Here is an 18,400-nt window from a genome sequence, read left to right on the forward strand (position 1 = left end):
CTCTCCTCTCCTCTCTCAGGCAGTCCCCCTCTCCTCTCCGCTCTCAGGCAGCCCCCTCCCCTCCCTCAGGCAGCCCCCTCCCCTCTCCTCTCCTCTCTCAGGCAGTCCCCCTCTCCTCTCCTCTCTCAGGCAGCCCCCTCCCCTCCCTCAGGCAGCCCCCTCTCCTCTCCTCTCCGCTCTCAGGCAGTCCTCCTCTCCTCTCCTCGCCGCTCTCAGGCAGTCCCCCTCTCCTCTCCTCTCTCAGGCAGTCCCCCTCTCCTCTCCGCTCTCAGGCAGTCCCCCTCTCCTCTCCTCTCTCAGGCAGTCCCCCTCTCCTCTCCTCTCCTCTCTCAGGCAGCCCCCTCTCCTCTCCTCTCCTCTCCTCTCTCAGGCAGTCCCCCTCTCCTCTCTCAGGCAGTCCCCCCTCTCCTCTCCTCTCTCAGGCAGTCCCCCTCTCCTCTCCTCTCCTCTCTCAGGCAGCCCCCCCTCTCCTCTCCTCTCCTCTCCTCTCTCAGGCAGTCCCCTCTCCGCTCTCAGGCAGTCCCCTCTCCTCTCCGCTCTCAGGCAGTCCCCCTCTCCTCTCCTCTCTCAGGCAGTCCCCTCTCCTCTCTCAGGCAGTCCCCCCTCTCCTCTCCTCTCTCAGGCAGTCCCCCCTCTCCTCTCCTCTCCTCTCTCAGGCAGTCCCCCTCCCCCTCTCCTCTCTCAGGCAGTCCCCCTCTCCTCTCCTCTCCTCTCTCAGGCAGTCCCCTCTCCTCTCCTCTCCTCTCTCAGGCAGTCCCCCTCCCCTCTCCTCTCTCAGGCAGTCCCCTCTCCTCTCTCAGGCAGTCCCCCTCTCCTCTCCTCTCTCAGGCAGTCCCCCTCTCCTCTCCTCTCTCAGGCAGTCCCCCTCTCCTCTCCTCTCCTCTCCTCTCCTCTCCTCTCCTCTCCTCTCCTTCCTCTCCTCTCCTCCTCTCCTCTCCTCTCCTCTCCTCTCCTCTCCTCTCTCAGGCAGTCCCCTCTCCTCTCCTCTCCCTCTCTCAGGCAGTCCCCCTCTCCTCTCCTCTCTCAGGCGGTCCCCTCTCCTCTCCTCTCCTCTCTCAGGCAGTCCTCCTCTCCTCTCTCAGGCAGTCCCCTCTCCTCTCCTCTCTCAGGCAGTCCCCCTCTCCTCTCCTCTCCTCTCTCAGGCAGTCCCCTCTCCTCTCCTCTCCTCTCTCTCTCCTCTCTCAGGCAGTCCCCCCCCCCTCTCCTCTCCTCTCCTCTCTCAGGCAGTCCCCTCTCCTCTCCTCTCCTCTCTCAGGCAGTCCCCCTCTCCTCTCCTCTCTCAGGCAGTCCCCTCTCCTCTCCTCTCCTCTCTCAGGCAGTCCCCCTCTCCTCTCCTCTCTCAGGCAGTCCCCTCTCCTCTCCTCTCCTCTCCTCTCCTCTCTCAGGCAGTCCCCTCTCCTCTCCTCTCCTCTCTCAGGCAGTCCCCCTCTCCTCTCCTCTCTCAGGCGGTTCGCTCTCATGCAGTCCCCTCTCCTCTCCTCTCCGCCCTCCAGCAGCCTCCTCTCCGCTCTCCGACATCCCCCTCTCCTCTCCTCTCCTCTCCTCTCTCAGGCGGTCCCATCCCCTCTCTCAGGCGGTTCGCTCTCCGGCATCCCCCTCTCCTCTCCTCTCCGCTCTCCGGCAGCCCTCTATCCTCTCCTCTCCATCTCCGTCAGCCCCCTCTTTCTTGATGACTTTCAGTTTGATGTGATGTATATACCTGTTTCAAGTCATACAGCCAGTGTTAGTTCAGTTGATTTGATGCACTGTCTCCCTGTGATTTAGAGGTAACCCGGGGCAATGCTAGCTCAGCTATATCCCATTTCTCCCATCCCTACCCATCAGGCCCTGCTTCATTCATTATGCCCAGAGGGACCCTTTATGATATCCCCCAGGTTATTAGTTATGACAGCGTTTAGTCAGGCCCTGTTTGCTGTAATATAAACATCCCTCCTATGGCCCAACGTTTTAAATCGCCAGTCAAGGCTCCCTGTCTCTACTCTGCCCCTGTCCAGGAAGGGAACACACTTCCTATCCCTCACACACACACAGACGCGCAAACGCACACTGACAGACGCGCACGCACGAAGGCAGGCAGGCACGTGCACGTGCACATACACACTCATGGCTCATTAGCATCTGTTCCAGGAAGAAGCCGCGTTTAAATCAGCCCAGTCCTCTTGCTCGCTCCCTGAAACCTGGTTGAATAACGGCTATAAATAAATACATTGTAGTAAATATCTTCCACGATAGAATAACAGCATTTAGGCCTATATGGGTCATTCTACAGAAGGGGTGCAAATTGGGGGGTGTAAAAAAATTAGAATCTCATTTGTATCATATTTTTCCCAGACTTTCAGCACACGTCTTCCAGGTAGACATATATACCACTCACACTCTTTGTATTGCATATTTTACAGATTAACCTTAATTCCTTACAACCCCACTAAATATGTCACTACCGAAACAAGTTTAAATAAAGGGAGAAAAATGCACAGTAGTGATCATTTTGATTAACGTTCTATTACAGATTAATTACAGAAATTGTATTTGCACACTAAATTAACAAAATAGTAAAAACAGGATTTTTTTACCTGATTTTCAAAACCTTTAAATTGAATCTAGGGAAATATAATCTCTATTGTTCTCTGTAAATGTTCAATGTTGATGGTATGAATATGAAACGTGTTGATTGATTGAATTACTTATGCATCTAATGAATTGTGTTAATGTTTAAATGATCACTTTAGCTATCTTTATCTTGGCAAAATAGAGCACAGTAGAGGACAGCAGAATACAATATAGTAGAGTACATTACAGCAGTATAGCGCATTAGACTGTTTTGGCACAAATAGATGTCAGTGTTTGGCCTCTTAGAGGGTTGGAGCGCCCCCCCCCCTGCTGGCTATGCATCTCAATACTCTACACTTTGTCCTGAAGTGTGCACTTGTCCACTACCCACATGGTGGTCCTCTGTAGCTCAGTTGGTAGAGCATGCTCCTTTTAAAATGGAGCTGCCCGTTCTGTAACAGATAGAAAGATGAGACAGACCTCTATGAACACTACATGACCAATAGTTTGCTCGTCCAACATCTCGTTCCAAAATCACGGGCGTTTAATATGGAGTTGGTCCCCCCTTTGCTGCTATAACAGCCTCCACTCTTCTGGGAAGGCTTTCCACTAGATGTTGGAACACTGCTGCTGGGACTTGCTTCCATTCAGCCACAAGAGGTCCTCTGTAGCTCAGCTGGTAGAGCACGGCGCTTGTAACGCCAAGGTAGTGGGTTCGATCCCCGGCACCACCCATACACAAAAAATTTATGCACGCATGACTGTAAGTCGCTTTGGATAAAAGCGTCTGCTAAATGGCATATTATTATTATTATTATTATTATTATTATTATTATTAAGAGCATTAGTGAGGTCGGGGCACTGATGTTGGGCGATTAGGCCTGGCTCGCAGTCAGCATTCAAATTCATCCCAAAGGTGTTCGATAGGGTTGACGCCCCCACCAGTTAAAGTTCTTCACACCGATCTCGATAAACCATTTCTGTATGGACCTGCACAGGGGCATTGTCATGCTGGAAACTGGAAAGGGTCTTCCCCAAACTGTTGCCATAAAGTTGGAAGCACAGAATTGTCTAGAATGTCATAGTATGATGTAGCGTTAAGATTTCCCTTCACTGGAACTAAGGGGCCTAAACCGAACCATGAAAAACAGCCCCAGATCATTATTCCTCCTCCACCAAACTGTACAGTTGGCACTATGTAGCTCAGTTGGTAGAGCATGGCGCTTGCAACACCAGGGTTGTGGGTTCGATTCCCACGGGGGGCCAGTATGAAAAAAAGAAGAAATGTATGCACTAACTGTAAGTCGCTCCGGATAAGAGCGTCTGCTAAATGATTTAAAATGTAAAAATGTAACACTATGCATTGGGGCAGGTAGCGTTCTCCTGGCATCCGCCAAACCCAGATCCGTCCGTCGGACTGCCAGATGGTGAAGCGAGATTCATCACTCCAGAGAACGCGTTTCCACTGCTCCAGAGTCCAATGGCGGCGAGCTTTACACCACTCCAGCCGACACTTGGCATTGCTCATGGTGATCTTAGGCTTGTGTGCGGCTGCTCGGCCATGGAAACCCATTTCATTAAGCTCCTGACGAACAGTTCTTGTCCTGACGTTATTTCCAGAGGCAGTTTGGAACGCAGTAGTGAGTGTTGCAACAAAGACAGATGATTTTTATGCGCTTCAACACTCTGCGGTCCCGTTCTGTGAGCTTGTGTGGCCTACCACTTCGTGGCTGAGCCGTTGTTGCTCCTAGACATTTCCACTTCACAATAACAACGCTTACAGTTGACCGGGGCACCTCTAGCAGGGCAGAAATTTGACAAAACTGACTTGTTGAAAAGGTGGCATCCCTATGACGGTGCCAAGTTGAAAGTCACTGAGCTCTTCAGTAAGGCCATTCTACTGTCAATGTTTGTCTGTGGAGATTGCCTGGCTGTGTGGTTGTTATTGTTTTGATCATGCGTGATTTAAAACCCAATAGGCTAATGTCACAGCGGAGCTCTCTGTGTTGAACTAACATAAACAAACCTATTTCCTTCTTCTATCTAAAGGGTCTGGAGGCTGATGCTGTTGAACATCTGTTTGGGGCTCTGCTGCCAGACATGGTCCAATTAGCGCTGAGGGCGTCTGAGCTGTGTACCAAGGTAACTACATCTGCAGTCTGTGTACCCACTGTGGTATTACGTGACACACAAGCTTCAAACAGGACACAATTTTGAGTATCTGAGCCGTATGCCAAGGTAACATCACACACACTCATGTAGTCTCTGAATCGCTCACAGGTCCCGTTCTGTGAGCTTGTGTGTCCTACCACTTCTCGGTTGAGCCGTTGTTGCTCCTAGACGTTTCCACTTCACAATAACAGCACTTACAGTTGACCGCCCTCAGTACTCCCATCAAAAAGGAGTACTGAGGGCGTCTGAGCTGTGTACCAAGGTAACTCCATACATAGTAAATGGGACAGAGTGTAGGCCTGACTGCCTGACACTGTGGAAAGCACAGTAGGCTGGTGACATCTTTAATTGGGGAGGACGGGGCTCATGGGAATGGCTGGAATGGAATGGTATCGAACACATCAAATACATATTTTCCAGGTGTCTGATACCATTCCATTCACTCCATTCCAGCCGTTTTATTATGAGCCGTCCTCCCCTCAGCAGCCTCCTGTGGTGGACAGTGGACCGAAAAGGTCAGAGAAAAGAGGGTGTCAAGGTGTGGGGGGGGTCAGGGTATCAGCCTTACTGTTCGCTTATCAAAGGTTTCTGGTTTGCCTGTTAGACCAAGGCTGCTCCTGAAATTACACGCTTTTCTCTAAATAGTGCTCTGCTTTTGACGTTGTGCACTACTTTTTGACCAGGGCTTAAGTCAAAAGTAGTGCACTATATAGGGAATAGGGTGCCATTTGGGATGCAAGCCCATGATGGACAATGCAGATCTGCAGCCGGAACACTTTCATTAGCAGGCCGTCCGGAACCTGTCGGCCAAGCAGTCAGTAATCAAGTTGCTCCCCAGACGGAAGTCCAAGATTGAGCTCAGGGAATATGCAAAAAAAAAACAAGCCTTTGGAATGAAATGTGGTTTTTGATAAATGCTTTTTGAAAGAAGTATAGCAGGGATAATTTCACATATGATTAGTTTGATTCTGTATGCTTTTAAATGCATAATTAAAATGTATGTTTTTTAAAATATTTTTTTATACTTATTTTTTGGACAATAACATAATAAACAGTTGTGCAATAATTCATAATCACCCATCTATCCTGTCACCCCCCCAAAAAAAATGAAAACTCATACAAAAACATTTGTGGTCCATATTTAATGTTGGGCCTTAGTAGACATGGGCGGTATCCAGATTATCATACCTTCATACCGACCTTGTGCCATACTGGGATACTCGGTAATACCATCACTGAACACAAGGGGCGCTGTTTTCAAACCCCGCTGATACTCTGTAATCCGATGGTTAGCAATGCTAACAAGTAATGTAAAATCCCATAGAGAATGCTAACTAAATACTAATGAGCGCATTGCGCACACTTTATACAGTCTCTGACCTAAACTATACAAGTAACTCAAAAATGATACTCACAGTTTGCTGTATCCACAAAACTGATATTAGACGGTAAGGCTCTTGATCCAGGAGGGGATTCTCAGCTGATAGCAAGGCTCTTGATCCAGGAGGGGATTCTCGGCTGATAGTAAGGCTCTTGATCCAGGAGGGGATTCTCGGCTGTTACTAAGTGAATGCTTGATTTTGGAGGAAGCTAACCACTTAGCTAGATGGCTAACTAGCTACTAAATTAGCAAACAAAATGAACAACTGCAGAGCTGTAAGTTATCTTAATAGTTATAAGATATCTAGCTGTCAAACATTTAGTTGTGAATTCCATCCTGTAATTAGATCACATGGCGCATGCTGCTCAACAGTGAGTGACTCACAAGGCTCTGGTCTCTCCTCGTTGTGTGCTTGTAAACAAAACACCATGTGACTGGGGACTATCCGTAAGCTTCATAATGAACAATTATGTGACAGGTGAAATGAAGAATGCAATGTTATTTTTCTCCTAACGGTATTGCACAAGTTGACTGCAGGGATTTACTTAAAAGTTGCTACAAATATAAAAAAAAACTTTCAAGAAATAGTTTCAACGGTATTGACGATATTGAAAAACCATCCTGTGGCTTTTTCCAAATACCCCGTGTATAAGGGATATACTGTATACTGGACAAGCCTTAGGCTACATGTTCAGACCATCCCTGAAACGAGCATCAGTGAACCTCCCCAAAATAGAAAGACCATGTACGTTCTGCGTAGACCACTAGATTCTATAACTCAAGCAGATTCTGGGCCCCCCAGATTAGAGCTATCTTGGCCATAAAGAGTCAGCTAGTCTGAGATGGATTGAAATGCCATCTGAGGTCCTCAGAGAGAGCCTCTTGAAATCTATTGGTTGTCTGTGAGGTACTGCAGCAGCCTGGACCAGAGATTAATGGAGGGCCCAAGCCGAATGGGCTCAGTCCCCATTACATTTTTACATTTTAGCAGACGCTCTTATCCAGAGCGACTTACAGTTAGTGAGTGCATACATTATTATTATTATTATTTTTATTTTTTTCATACTGGCCCCCTGTGGGAATTGAACCCACAACCCTGGCGTTGCAAACGCCATGCTCTACCAACTGAGCTACATCCCTGCCGGCCATTCCCTCCCCTACCCTGGACGACGCTGGGCCAATTCTGCGCCGCCCCATGGGTCTCCCGGTCGCGGCCGGCTACGTCAGAGCCTGGATTCGAACCAGGATCTCTAGTGGCACAGCTAGCACTGCGATGCAGTGCCTTAGACCACTGCTCTCTCTGCCTAACACCAAGTTGGGAACTAGCGCCGATCTAGCTCTCTGATTTATGTGGTGGATATGTCAGCAGTCAGGACGGTGTGCAGAGACTCATTTGTATTCTCTTGATTTGAACAAGGAACAAAAAAACGACCTTTATAATTTTTCCTTAACCACTAATTTGTGAAAAGGTTGATTCTCTGTCCTCGTGGTGCCTTTGTAGCAGGTTTTGTGCCGATTAGGACGAACCTGGTCTAGTATGTGTATCATCTATTCTACATTAGTCTCCTACCACTGCTCTTTCTCAGTTACATTTTATGCCAATAAAATTACTACCACTTATGTTAAATGTATTGTATATTTGCAAACCCTCAATCCGGATTAGTAATTTAGCCCTACTTGAGTTAAATAGATTATAGATGACCCTCGACTGTGATTAAGGCTATGCTGGTTGATTTTAAACATCCCACAAGTAGGGCCTAAATTAGTTCATTTAATTCATATCATTCAGCTGTCTTGTTTAACTCACCAAACTAATTGTTTTGACCCCCTAAATCAGCGCTTTGTCTGCTTCCAAAATGACACCCTATTCGAATGTCAGCGTTTCCCAACTCCAGTCCTCCCAACAGCACACATTTTATTGTAGCCCCCGGGACAAACTCACCTGATTCAACTTGTCAACTAATCATCATCAAGCCCTCAATGAGTTGAATCAGGTGAGTTTGTCCAGGGCTAAAATAAAATGTGTGCTTTTGGGAAACACTGCCCTATATAGTGCACTACTTTAGACCAGAACCATAGGATACTATTTCATACGCACCCTTGTCTTTTCCCAAGTCGATCCTTCTCCTTAAGGAATGAATGAACCTATCAATCACAAACCCTGGTGTTTTTGGATTCACAGACTGCGGCTATAAATGACCAAAATAATGATATTGACCTCCCTCAATCACCGCTTTGGCCATTTACTCCACATTTACTCCACTACTCCACATTTACTCCACTACTCCACATTTACTCCACTACTCTACATTTACTCCACTACTCTACATTTACTCCACTACTCTACATTTACTCCACATTTACTCCACTACTCCACTACTCAACATTTACTCCACTACTTAACATTTACTCCACTACTCTACATTTACTCCACTACTCAACATTTACTCCACTACTCTACATTTACTCAACATTTACTCCACTACTCTACATTTACTCCACATTTACTCCACTACTCTACATTTACTCCACTACTATACATTTACTCTACTACTCTACATTTACTCCACTACTCAACATTTACTCCACTACTCAACATTTACTCCACTACTCTACATTTACTCCACTACTCTACATTTACTCTACTACTCTACATTTAATCCACTACTCTAAATTTACTCCACATTTACTCCACTACTCCACATTTACTCCACATTTACTCCACTACTATACATTTACTCCACTACTCTACATTTACTCCACTACTCCACATTTACTCCACATTTACTCCACTACTCCACATGTACTCCACATTTACTCCACTACTATACATTTACTCCACTACTCTACATTTACTCCACATTTACTCCTCTACTCCACATTTACTCCAATACTCTACATTTACTCCACTACTCTACATTTACTCCACTACTCTACATTTACTCCACTACTCCACATTTACTCCACATTTACTCCACTACTCCACATGTACTCCTCTACTCCACATTTAATCCACTAAAAAATCAAGTAACTAAGTCTCTCTGGATAAGAGCGTCTGTTAAATTACTACTAAAATGTAAATGCAAGTCAAGAAATCCTTGTCTTTTCCCCAGCCCATCCCTCTGCTGAAGGAAGGGATGGACCACTCCATCACCCTGTCTCAGGAGCAGGTGGCTTCTCTATTGGCCAACGCCTTCTTCTGTACCTTCCCCCGACGCAACGCCAGGAAGGCAGAGTACGCCAACTACCCTGACATCAACTTCTGCAGGTACTACCTACGATCTGTTTCATATAGTCATATTGTCATATAACATTAGGATATTATGTTAGAATGCTCCAACTACCCTGACATCAACTTCTGCAGTTAGGTTAAAGGTTACCATCCCCCCTCTTTGATCACAGAGGAGGTGCATTGTTGTAAAATAGTTAATATATATAATAATAATAATAATATAATATATGCCATTTAGAAGACGCTTTTATCCAAAGCGACTTACAGTCATGTGTACATACATTTTATGTACTGCTGACCCAGGAATCAAACCCACTACCCTGGCGTTGCAAGCACCATGCTCTACCAACTGAGCTACGGAGGAGCACTGTAGCTCAGTTGATTTAGTACTAGTCATATTTTTACATTAGGATATTGAAAGGTGTATCTATTGACATAATCTATTGACATCGGAGGCAACGGCCAGTAGAATACTACCTCTGACAAGTCATTTAAAGTGAATATGTTTGGTGGCGTGATGACAGCAGATAGACGAGGAGGTCTGAAACGAGTCTCATTTCCAAGAGGGGGCACTAGCCTACTGCCTTTTCCTTCCTCGCTAAATCACTTTGTCATCTGTAATCTCTCTGAGTTAGTTATTCAGCCTATCTCTTAACATTTGTCTGAATGCAGTCCAACATCAAAGTTTTCAGTAACGCTTCAATTGTTTTTGGTTGTAAATATAGGCCTAGTATCCACTGTGTACTACTTTCATGTCTAACCACGCACGGTCATTGGGATGAGGTGCACATTGAACACTAGTCCCCCCCCCGTAGCTCAGTTGGTAGAGCATGGCGCTTGCAACGCCAGGGTTGTGGGTTCGTTTCCCGCGGGGGGCAGTATGAAAAATGTATGCACTAACTGTAAGTCGCTCTGGATAAGAGCGTCTGCTAAATGACGTTAAATGTAAAACCATGCCATTGTTTTATATGGAACAAAATCATCTAATAAGGTTCAGTCTGGCTTCCTCAATTACAGCGCTGACATACCTTTTTTTATCCAACTACAACAAATGGACACAGAACAGTCCGGCATAAATTAAAATGAGCACATATTTTAAGAGCCGCTGGTCGACCTATCTTGATGTCATTACCTGATCACGTTTCCATAATTGTGCAGACAAATTTTGATTCAATTAGACCGCTATCGACGTTGTGTGGCTGTTATGTAATGTGTTTCTTTAGGGTTAGAGTCGATGGGTGAGGGTTATTGCCTTTCTAGACACGGGACTCTTTCTGTGTCAGGTCAGTGCTACCCTGTCGCAGGATCAACATGGAAACCAGACACCAGGCCACAGTAATGCTGACATGTTCCCTAGAGGGGAGCATATGAATCAATGAGTTAGCAAGTTAACTTGCCTTAAATAACTTTTGTATTTTTTTTTAAAAAGATGATCTTGAAACGGGCTTGATCTAATTGTCTCCCGAGTGGCGCAGCGGTCTAAGGCACTGCATCTCAGTGCTTGAGGCGTCACTACAGACCCCCCTGGTTCGATTCCAGGCTGTATCACAACCGGCCGTGATTGGGAGTCCCATAGGGCGGGGGCACAATTGGCCCAGCGTCGTCCGGGTTTGGCCGGTGTAGGCCGTCACTGTAAATAAGAAGTTGTTCTTAACTGACTTGCCTAGTTAAATAAAGGTTGAATAAATAATAAAAAATAAAAAAACGGGCTTGATCTAATTGTCTCAACAACCAAAAACACAAGTTCTTCATGAACCAGAAACTCAATAGTTATTTTGGGTTGTTTATTCAAGTTAGCTGGCTTACTCATTGAATCTTCTTTGTAGTATATCTCTCTGGTTTAGAGCAGACCAAAGTAACCCATGACTGAGCAGGACGAGAGCGGTACACACCATGGACTGCTCAGACAAACATGACAAATGATTTGGCACTCAGCCTACAAAGTGGAATATTCTGATGGTCAAAATGCTGCCCAGTTGGTCTGTTTGGTGACGGTAAAGGATCCTTTGGGATGTGACAGAACTTGGTCCTCACAGCAGACTCTCTGGCACTCAGACTTTTATCTTTGATCTAACTAACTGGTCTCACAGTTGACTTCCTGCATGACTTCCTCTATGACTGGCAAATGCCTCACGTACAGTACTGTACCACCATTTGATTGTGAGCCAAATTATACGAGGTAGCAGACAGTCCGGTTATTCTACAGGTCACCTTAAGGTGATCTAAGGTGAAGGCATGATATCTCTTACTTCCTTGTTCACTCGCAGGCAATAGTCGGGACTTTGTTGGAATGTGTTCAGTGAGACAAGCATTAGGTACCTGAACACTGCTCTGCAGACCAGTGCGGGATGGTTAAGTATCATTATGAGATGTTTATTAGGGTATAAGACATTGGGAAAGTATTCGGACCCCTTGACTTTCTCCACATTTTGTTACGTTACAGCCTTATTCTTTTATTTATTTATTTATTTAAAGTTCTATTAAGTTTTCTTGTTTTTCAATCAACTAACAAAACACATTCCACAGATGTGGCAGACATAAATAATAAAATAAAATGTAAAACAAAACAAACAAATTTGCAGCAGCACCATCTGTGATCATGTTAGCTATTTCCAGCCTTAGCTGAGACAACGAGCAAATCATTCGTTTTTACAGCACCTTTACACAACATGTATATACACCCATTTCCCTAATCACCCCCCATTCACTCTGTCCAGGGTGAAATATAGTTGAGTAGTGGATGCCAGAGTCTATCAAACCTGGGCTGTCTCTTGCGGAGGTCATCGGTCAGCTTTTCATGAGGAAGAAAGTCAACAATCTGGCCAATCCACATTTTTAAATGTAGGAGATGAATTAGAAGCCCGCAGTAAGGAGAATACATTTCTTAGCAAAGTATGTGATGGTCATAAACGCATGTTCTCTGTCTGAATCAAGAACAAAGTCCTGCTGGGAGTTAAGAACATAGAGACTTGGGGTGGGTCATATCAAACTGTACATCCTAATATTTTCTGTGCAGCAGTATGTACAGATCTCCAAAATACATGTAAATAGGTTCCACTTTGAGGTACATATTTTACAATCAGGGGAAATGTCTGTATTCATTCTATGGAGACTCACTGGGGTGTAATAACATTTGTACAAAAAAAAAAAGTGTAATTAGATTCTTTCATTTTTACGTTAGTAGAGGAGCGGTATACCCTGTCGCAAACATCCGCCCATAACTCATCACCGATAGTCAGACAAAGGTCCTTTTCCCAGATTCTTTTCAAAGGCGTAAAAGAGGAGCCCACATTCTCAGAAAGGAGTCTGTAGATATGGGAGATGATGTTGCCTTTCATGGATTGTGCTGTAGCAGGAAGGGTCTCAACTTCATTCATTCTGAGCTCTAAACCTCCCCTTGGAAGTGAATGAGGAAATTATGTATCTAAATTGAAGATATCTTTTTTTTTTTTTTTATGGAACTTGGCACATTGAATTCACTGCAGCGCTCTTGAAAGTATTTCAGTGTAGTTGTGTTCTGATGAAACGGGTCTGAAAAGTTCCTGATCACTAGAGGATGCCAAAAATGGCATCACTCAGGGCTTTTGGCAAGTCTGGGTTGCATACTATAGGCGGGTGAGAGCATATCTGGGAGGAAATGCCAAGGTATTTCTTATAGTCCTTCCCTGCTAGTAGGGTGCTGTAAATCACAAAGGTTTTTGGCCACTTCACCAAAGTTATTAATGAATATAATTGAGCTTAGGGGCAATGAACCACAGGATCGGGCCTCTATCTGAATCCACATTGAGTCTTGTCTGTTTGTGATCCATGTTAGCATGTTGAGGATTTGGGCAGACCAGCAGTAGGCAGGGAAGGGCAAGAACACCCTTAGATTCAGGTTTCCATAGAGTGGAGAACTTGATCCTAGGTTTTTCATTGCCCCATATACATTTGGTGATGCTTTGGTTGTTTTGAAAAAAGAAACTGGGAGATAGCATGGCAGCATCTGGAAAAATTTGTTCAGTCTAGGTAGGATGTTCATACGGGTAACATTGATTCTTCCGACTAAGCTAATTGGGAGGGAGATCCAGGTTCGGAGATCATTCTTGATTCGATAAAGGAGTGGGAGATGACACCAATCTGAATTGCCTTTTCAAGGAAAGTTAATTCAGATTGTGTTACAAAAGATCCCAAGGTATTGAAATCCCTGTGTCTTCCATTGGAACGGACAGCGTGTCGTCATGGAGCTGGAGAAAGATCCCAAGGTATTGAAATCCCTGTGTCTTCCATTGGAACGGACAGCGTGTCGTCATGGAGCTGGAGAGTGGAAGATTGAGAGGGCAAACAATGGATTTGTTAAAATATATCTTATATCCTGAAAACGTGCGGTACTGAGCAATGGTGTCTAAAATGGGAGGGAGGGATTTCTCAGGGTTGGATAGATAGAGAAAAACATAATCCACGTAGAGAGAAATGTTGTGCTGAAGGCCACCTGCAGAAACACCCATAATACTTGGATTGCCCCTTATCAACTCCGCCCCCAACAAGTAGAGCAGGGGGGGACAGTGAGCATCCTTGTCTTGTGCCACGTCCCAAAGGGAATCTGTCAGAAATCTGACTGTTAGTAGTCACCATGGCATTTGGATGAGAATATAGGGACTTCATCCATTTTAATAAAGTTTGGGCCCATGTTTAACTTTTCTAAGACTGAGAACAGAAAGCTCCACTCCAGCATCCCAGTGATGCCAGCAGGACAGGGGTCTTCCTTCTGTGTGTTTACTTGATCTATAATATCAAAAAGACGGCGGATGTTATCAGAAGAGTACCTGTCTCTAATAAATCCAGTTAGATCCGCTTGTAGTATTTTGGGAAGAAGAGTGTTTAGTCTTTTGGCAAGCAATTTGGTAATTATGCGGATCAAACTGGTAATTAAGTGGACCTGTGTAGCTCAGTTGGTAGAGCATGGCGTTTGAAATGCCAGGGTTGTGGGTTAGTTTCCCACGGGGGGCCAGTATAAAAATAAAAATAAAGAATGTGTATGCACTCACTAACTGTAAGTCGCTCTGGATAAGATCGTCGGCTAAATTACTAAAATGTAAATGGTGGAAATCCAACAAGCTTATGGGCCGGTAGGATGAGCAGGAGAGAGGGTCCTTGTCTTTTTTTGAGCAACACTGCAATGCGGGCTGTGTACATAGAGTCTGGGAGAGCTCCGTTTTTAGCAAAAATCATCCAGCATTGGCATGAAAATAGGGCTAAGCTGGGGCCAAAAAGCTTTGTAGAACTCTCTGGGAAATCCGTCTGTGCCTGGGGACTTGTTAGGTGGCATGGAGATAATTGCCTCTAGGACTTCCCCAGGAGTGAAGGGGGAGTTGAGATCTCCTTGGTCGGTCTCTGATACTTTTGGCAGCGAGATTCCCTCTAGGAAGGAAATGAGTTCTGCATCCATATGTTTTCTCTCAGAAGTATATCATTTGCAGTAAAAATCATATAAAAGTTCAATGTGGCTTATTTGGATCACACGTGACCTCGTCATCTGCTGTTCGGACGGCCGTGATTGTACACTCTGACTGCTCTTTGTTAAATTGGTAAGCAAGACGAGTGGCGCAGTGGTCTAAGGCACTGCATCGCAGTGCTAGCTGTGCCACTAGAGATCCTGGTTCGAATCCAGGCTCTGTCGTAGCCGGCCGCGACCGGGAGACCCATGGGGCGGCGCACAATTGGCCCAGCGTCGTCCAGGGTAGGGGAGGGAATGGCCGGCAGGGGATGTAGCTCAGTTGGTAGAGCATGGCGTTTGCAACGCCAGGGTTGTGGGTTCGATAAAAATAATGTATGCGCTAACTGTAAGTCGCTCTGGATAAGAGCGTCTGCTAAATGACTAAAATGTAAATGTAAGACAATCTGCTAGGCCTATTGCTATACTCATGGTATTTCTGTTTAGTAAAGAAAACTTTTTTTTTCTTTTTCCAAGTTTAGTTTGCCTTTGGCTGCTTTAAGTTCACCTCCTGGGGATTGTTTATGTACTTTTTCGCAGCGTTCCAGCTCCCTCTCAAGATCTAACCTGTGTGCTTCCATTGCTTTTTTTCTTAGAGGAAGCAAATGCAATTTAGATGACCTCTCAGTGTGGCTTTGGCAGCGTCCCACATTGTGGCCTGAGAAACAGGAGGGTCTTTGTTGTCTTGTGTGGAGTTGTCTATCCATGTAGTAACCAATGTACGGAATGCTTCGTTTGATAACATGGAGGTGTTGAATTTCCAGCTCTTTTGACCATTGGGATGATTTTACAGAGGTCAAAGCGGAGGTGGTCAAAGGCGTGATCTGAACGTGGGTCCGATTTTGTACAAGTAGCAGAATTAATGAAAGTCTTTGGGATAAAAATGTAATCTATACTACAGTGTTATGGACATTGGAGTAGTATGTATAGTCCATAGAGGAGCTATTAGTCTCTCTCCTGATATCTATCAGTCCCATCTCTTTAGTAAGAGAGTTCAACATCTTTGCCGATCTAGGGTTTGTGGTGTGGACTTGAGATGATTTGTCCTGAGTTGAGTTGAGGGTATAATTTAAAATCTCCAGCCAGCACTCCAAAGGAAACACAATGCTCATTGAACAGGGTTATCATTTTCGACATGAAAGCAGGGGTATTTGTGTTATGGGCATATATATATTTAAGATTGTAATTGGTTGCCCATACAGTGACCCATTTATCAGAATAAATCTCCCCCCACGGATCAGATATGTTTTTGTCAAATATGAATGGAACACGCTTATGGATAAGTTTGGCTGGGCCTCTACTGAAATACACCTGTCCCAGCCGGGCTCTGCGGTGTTTAGCGCGTTCGGCATCACAGAGGTCTGTCTCTTGTAATATCACAATGTCTTATACTTCCTTTTTCAGAGCACATAGTATGTTTTTCCGTTTAATTGCATGACCTAGCCCCATGGCAGTAGATTTTATGGTACTAGTCAACGTCATGGAACTCTAGTGCAGGGAGGGAGGGAGAGAGGGAGGGAGGGAGGGAGGGGGAGGGAGGGAGGGAGGGAGGGAGGGAGGGAGGGAGGGAGGGAGGGAGGGAGGGAGGGAGGGAGGGAGGGAGGGAGGGGAGGGAGGGGGAGGGGAGGGAGGGAGGGAGGGAGGGAGGGAGGGAGGCGAGATGATTGTGCAAATGTATTACCAATAAAAAACATAAATACCTAATTTACATAATGTGACGTCACGAGAGGCTACACAGCTTTCAGCAGGATTGCTCAAGTAGTGCAAGGAGACAAGGTTCAAACAAAACAAGGATTTTATTATAGGTCTTGGGAAATTAACGAAAATATAACAAAATTCTGTTCTCTTGTGGCTCTTTAAGGGTTAACAGTTCAGGGATGTCTCTTCCACATCCAAAGTCATCATTCTCACTCGCTCAGATAACTTTTCCCCCAGCCTTACTGTAGTCCACGTTGCAGCTAGTGGCCAACCCAGCAAAAAAGTCCTTCCAAATGTCTCTCACGTATTTCCACAGGTGCATATATCCAAAGGTGAGTATTTCCCAAAGGTAAGTATCTCCAAATCCTTATATTCCTCATGGAAGTGGACGTGCAGCACTCTTGTCCTCCAGAGAGCCCAGGTTGGAGACTGTGTCTCTTCCCTTCCCAAACCTTCAGCTCATCAGCTCCTCATTTGTTTCAGCTGCGTGGGAAGATTGGCCATAGAGGGGGTGGAGTTCCCGACCATACCAGCAGATGGAGCCATAGCTGTCTGGGTTTGCAGCCACCTCAGGGGATGTAACGTCCCTCCAGGACACAGCCTCTCGTGACATCACACATCCCCCCTCCTCGGGACGGCGTCCTCGTCGGGGTAAAGGCTGCGGAAGGCATCACGCCGGGAGAGGGCGGTCCGCATTGCCGTGGTGCTTGCCAGACTGCTCTCTCTTCAACTCCTCCAACTCTAGGACCAGGGACTCAGCCTCCTGTTGTCTCTCCTTGAGTTTCTTACTGAAGCATCAGCCTTGGTTTTAGCAGAGTTTAGCTTCTGTTGAGCAGCTTTCAGTTCCTTCTCTCTCTCTGCCTCCGCATTCTTCATCTTGTTCTCCAACACCTTGTACTTCTCCTCTGCCTTCTTCTGGACCTCCTTACTACTGCGCAGGGTCTCCTCCACACTCTCGATGGTCCTGCGCAGCCTCTCCAGCTCCTCCTGTTGCTTGGGGAAGGAGCTCTGTTGGAGTTTAGCCTGGAGGATATCTAACTCTTCTGTCTTCATGTCTAACTGTTGCTTTAACAAACGATACCTCTCAGCGGTCCCCTTCAGACCAGACAGTTCTTTGTCCAGATTCTGTAGCTCCGTCTCTGTGTCGGTCTGGGCACCTGCCATCCCTATCAGAGCCCGGGCGGGAGTGAGTAACTCGGAGGATTGCACCGGAGCCTTCCCAGGATGAGTCTTGCCTCTCCGTTTCCGAGGTACTCGGGTTATCCTCTCCTGAGACTCTCTCCAGAGTGGGTAAAAGGCTGGGCAGTCTCGTCCAATTAGGACAGGGACGGGAGGGAATCAACCACCCCCGCTCGTCGCGTGTATGGTTCCCCGTGTGCTGGTCATTGTAAGTTCAGTAATGGGGTATTCTCTGGTGTCCCCATGGACACAGGAAACTGGGAGGACTTTCCCCGGGGTCAGACACGTTGGGCCCACCAAATCCTTACGCACCAGGGTGGCCCGGCTACCAGAATCCAGTAAGGCCTCCACATCATGGTGATTCACCGTTACCGGGCAGGTGGGGGTCGATCTGGGCCGCCATCTACGACTCCCAAGAGCGAGGCAAAACGGTGTGTGGGTGCTGAGCTGGAGGACTCCGCCCAGTGGGCATAGGTTCATCGGCTGGTTTCCCACACTGCCAGGAGATATGTCCCATCTCCCCACACCGGTAACACTGTCGAGTTTCCCCCTCCTGGTGTACTCTTCTTGGACCCGCCTGGTTTCTGGCTCCCCCTGGAGCCGGGATAAGTCCTGACGTGGCTGGGTTCGAGACCTTGGGGGTCCTTTGGACGGGTTCTTCCCATTTGTGGTGGGGCCGCACTCCTGGGGTCTTTTCGGGAAGCATTCAGCATCT

At 46.3% G+C, this 18,400-nt stretch overlaps 1 protein-coding gene across 2 annotated transcripts in view; it reads left to right on the forward strand.

Moving 5' to 3' along the window:
* The window catches only part of LOC121547758 (poly(ADP-ribose) glycohydrolase), a 96,262-nt gene that overhangs the window by 21,587 nt on the left and 56,275 nt on the right, over positions 1–18,400 (forward strand). For both annotated transcript variants that reach the window (XM_041859177.2, XM_041859176.2), the window contains exons 8-9: positions 4,600–4,692; positions 9,217–9,371. In XM_041859177.2, the coding sequence (XP_041715111.2) occupies positions 4,600–4,692; positions 9,217–9,371 (248 nt within the window). The remainder of the gene's footprint in view (positions 1–4,599; positions 4,693–9,216; positions 9,372–18,400) is intronic.

The sequence above is a fragment of the Coregonus clupeaformis genome, chromosome 31 (genome assembly GCF_020615455.1).
Source record: "Coregonus clupeaformis isolate EN_2021a chromosome 31, ASM2061545v1, whole genome shotgun sequence".
Classification (NCBI taxonomy): Eukaryota; Metazoa; Chordata; class Actinopteri; order Salmoniformes; family Salmonidae; genus Coregonus; species Coregonus clupeaformis.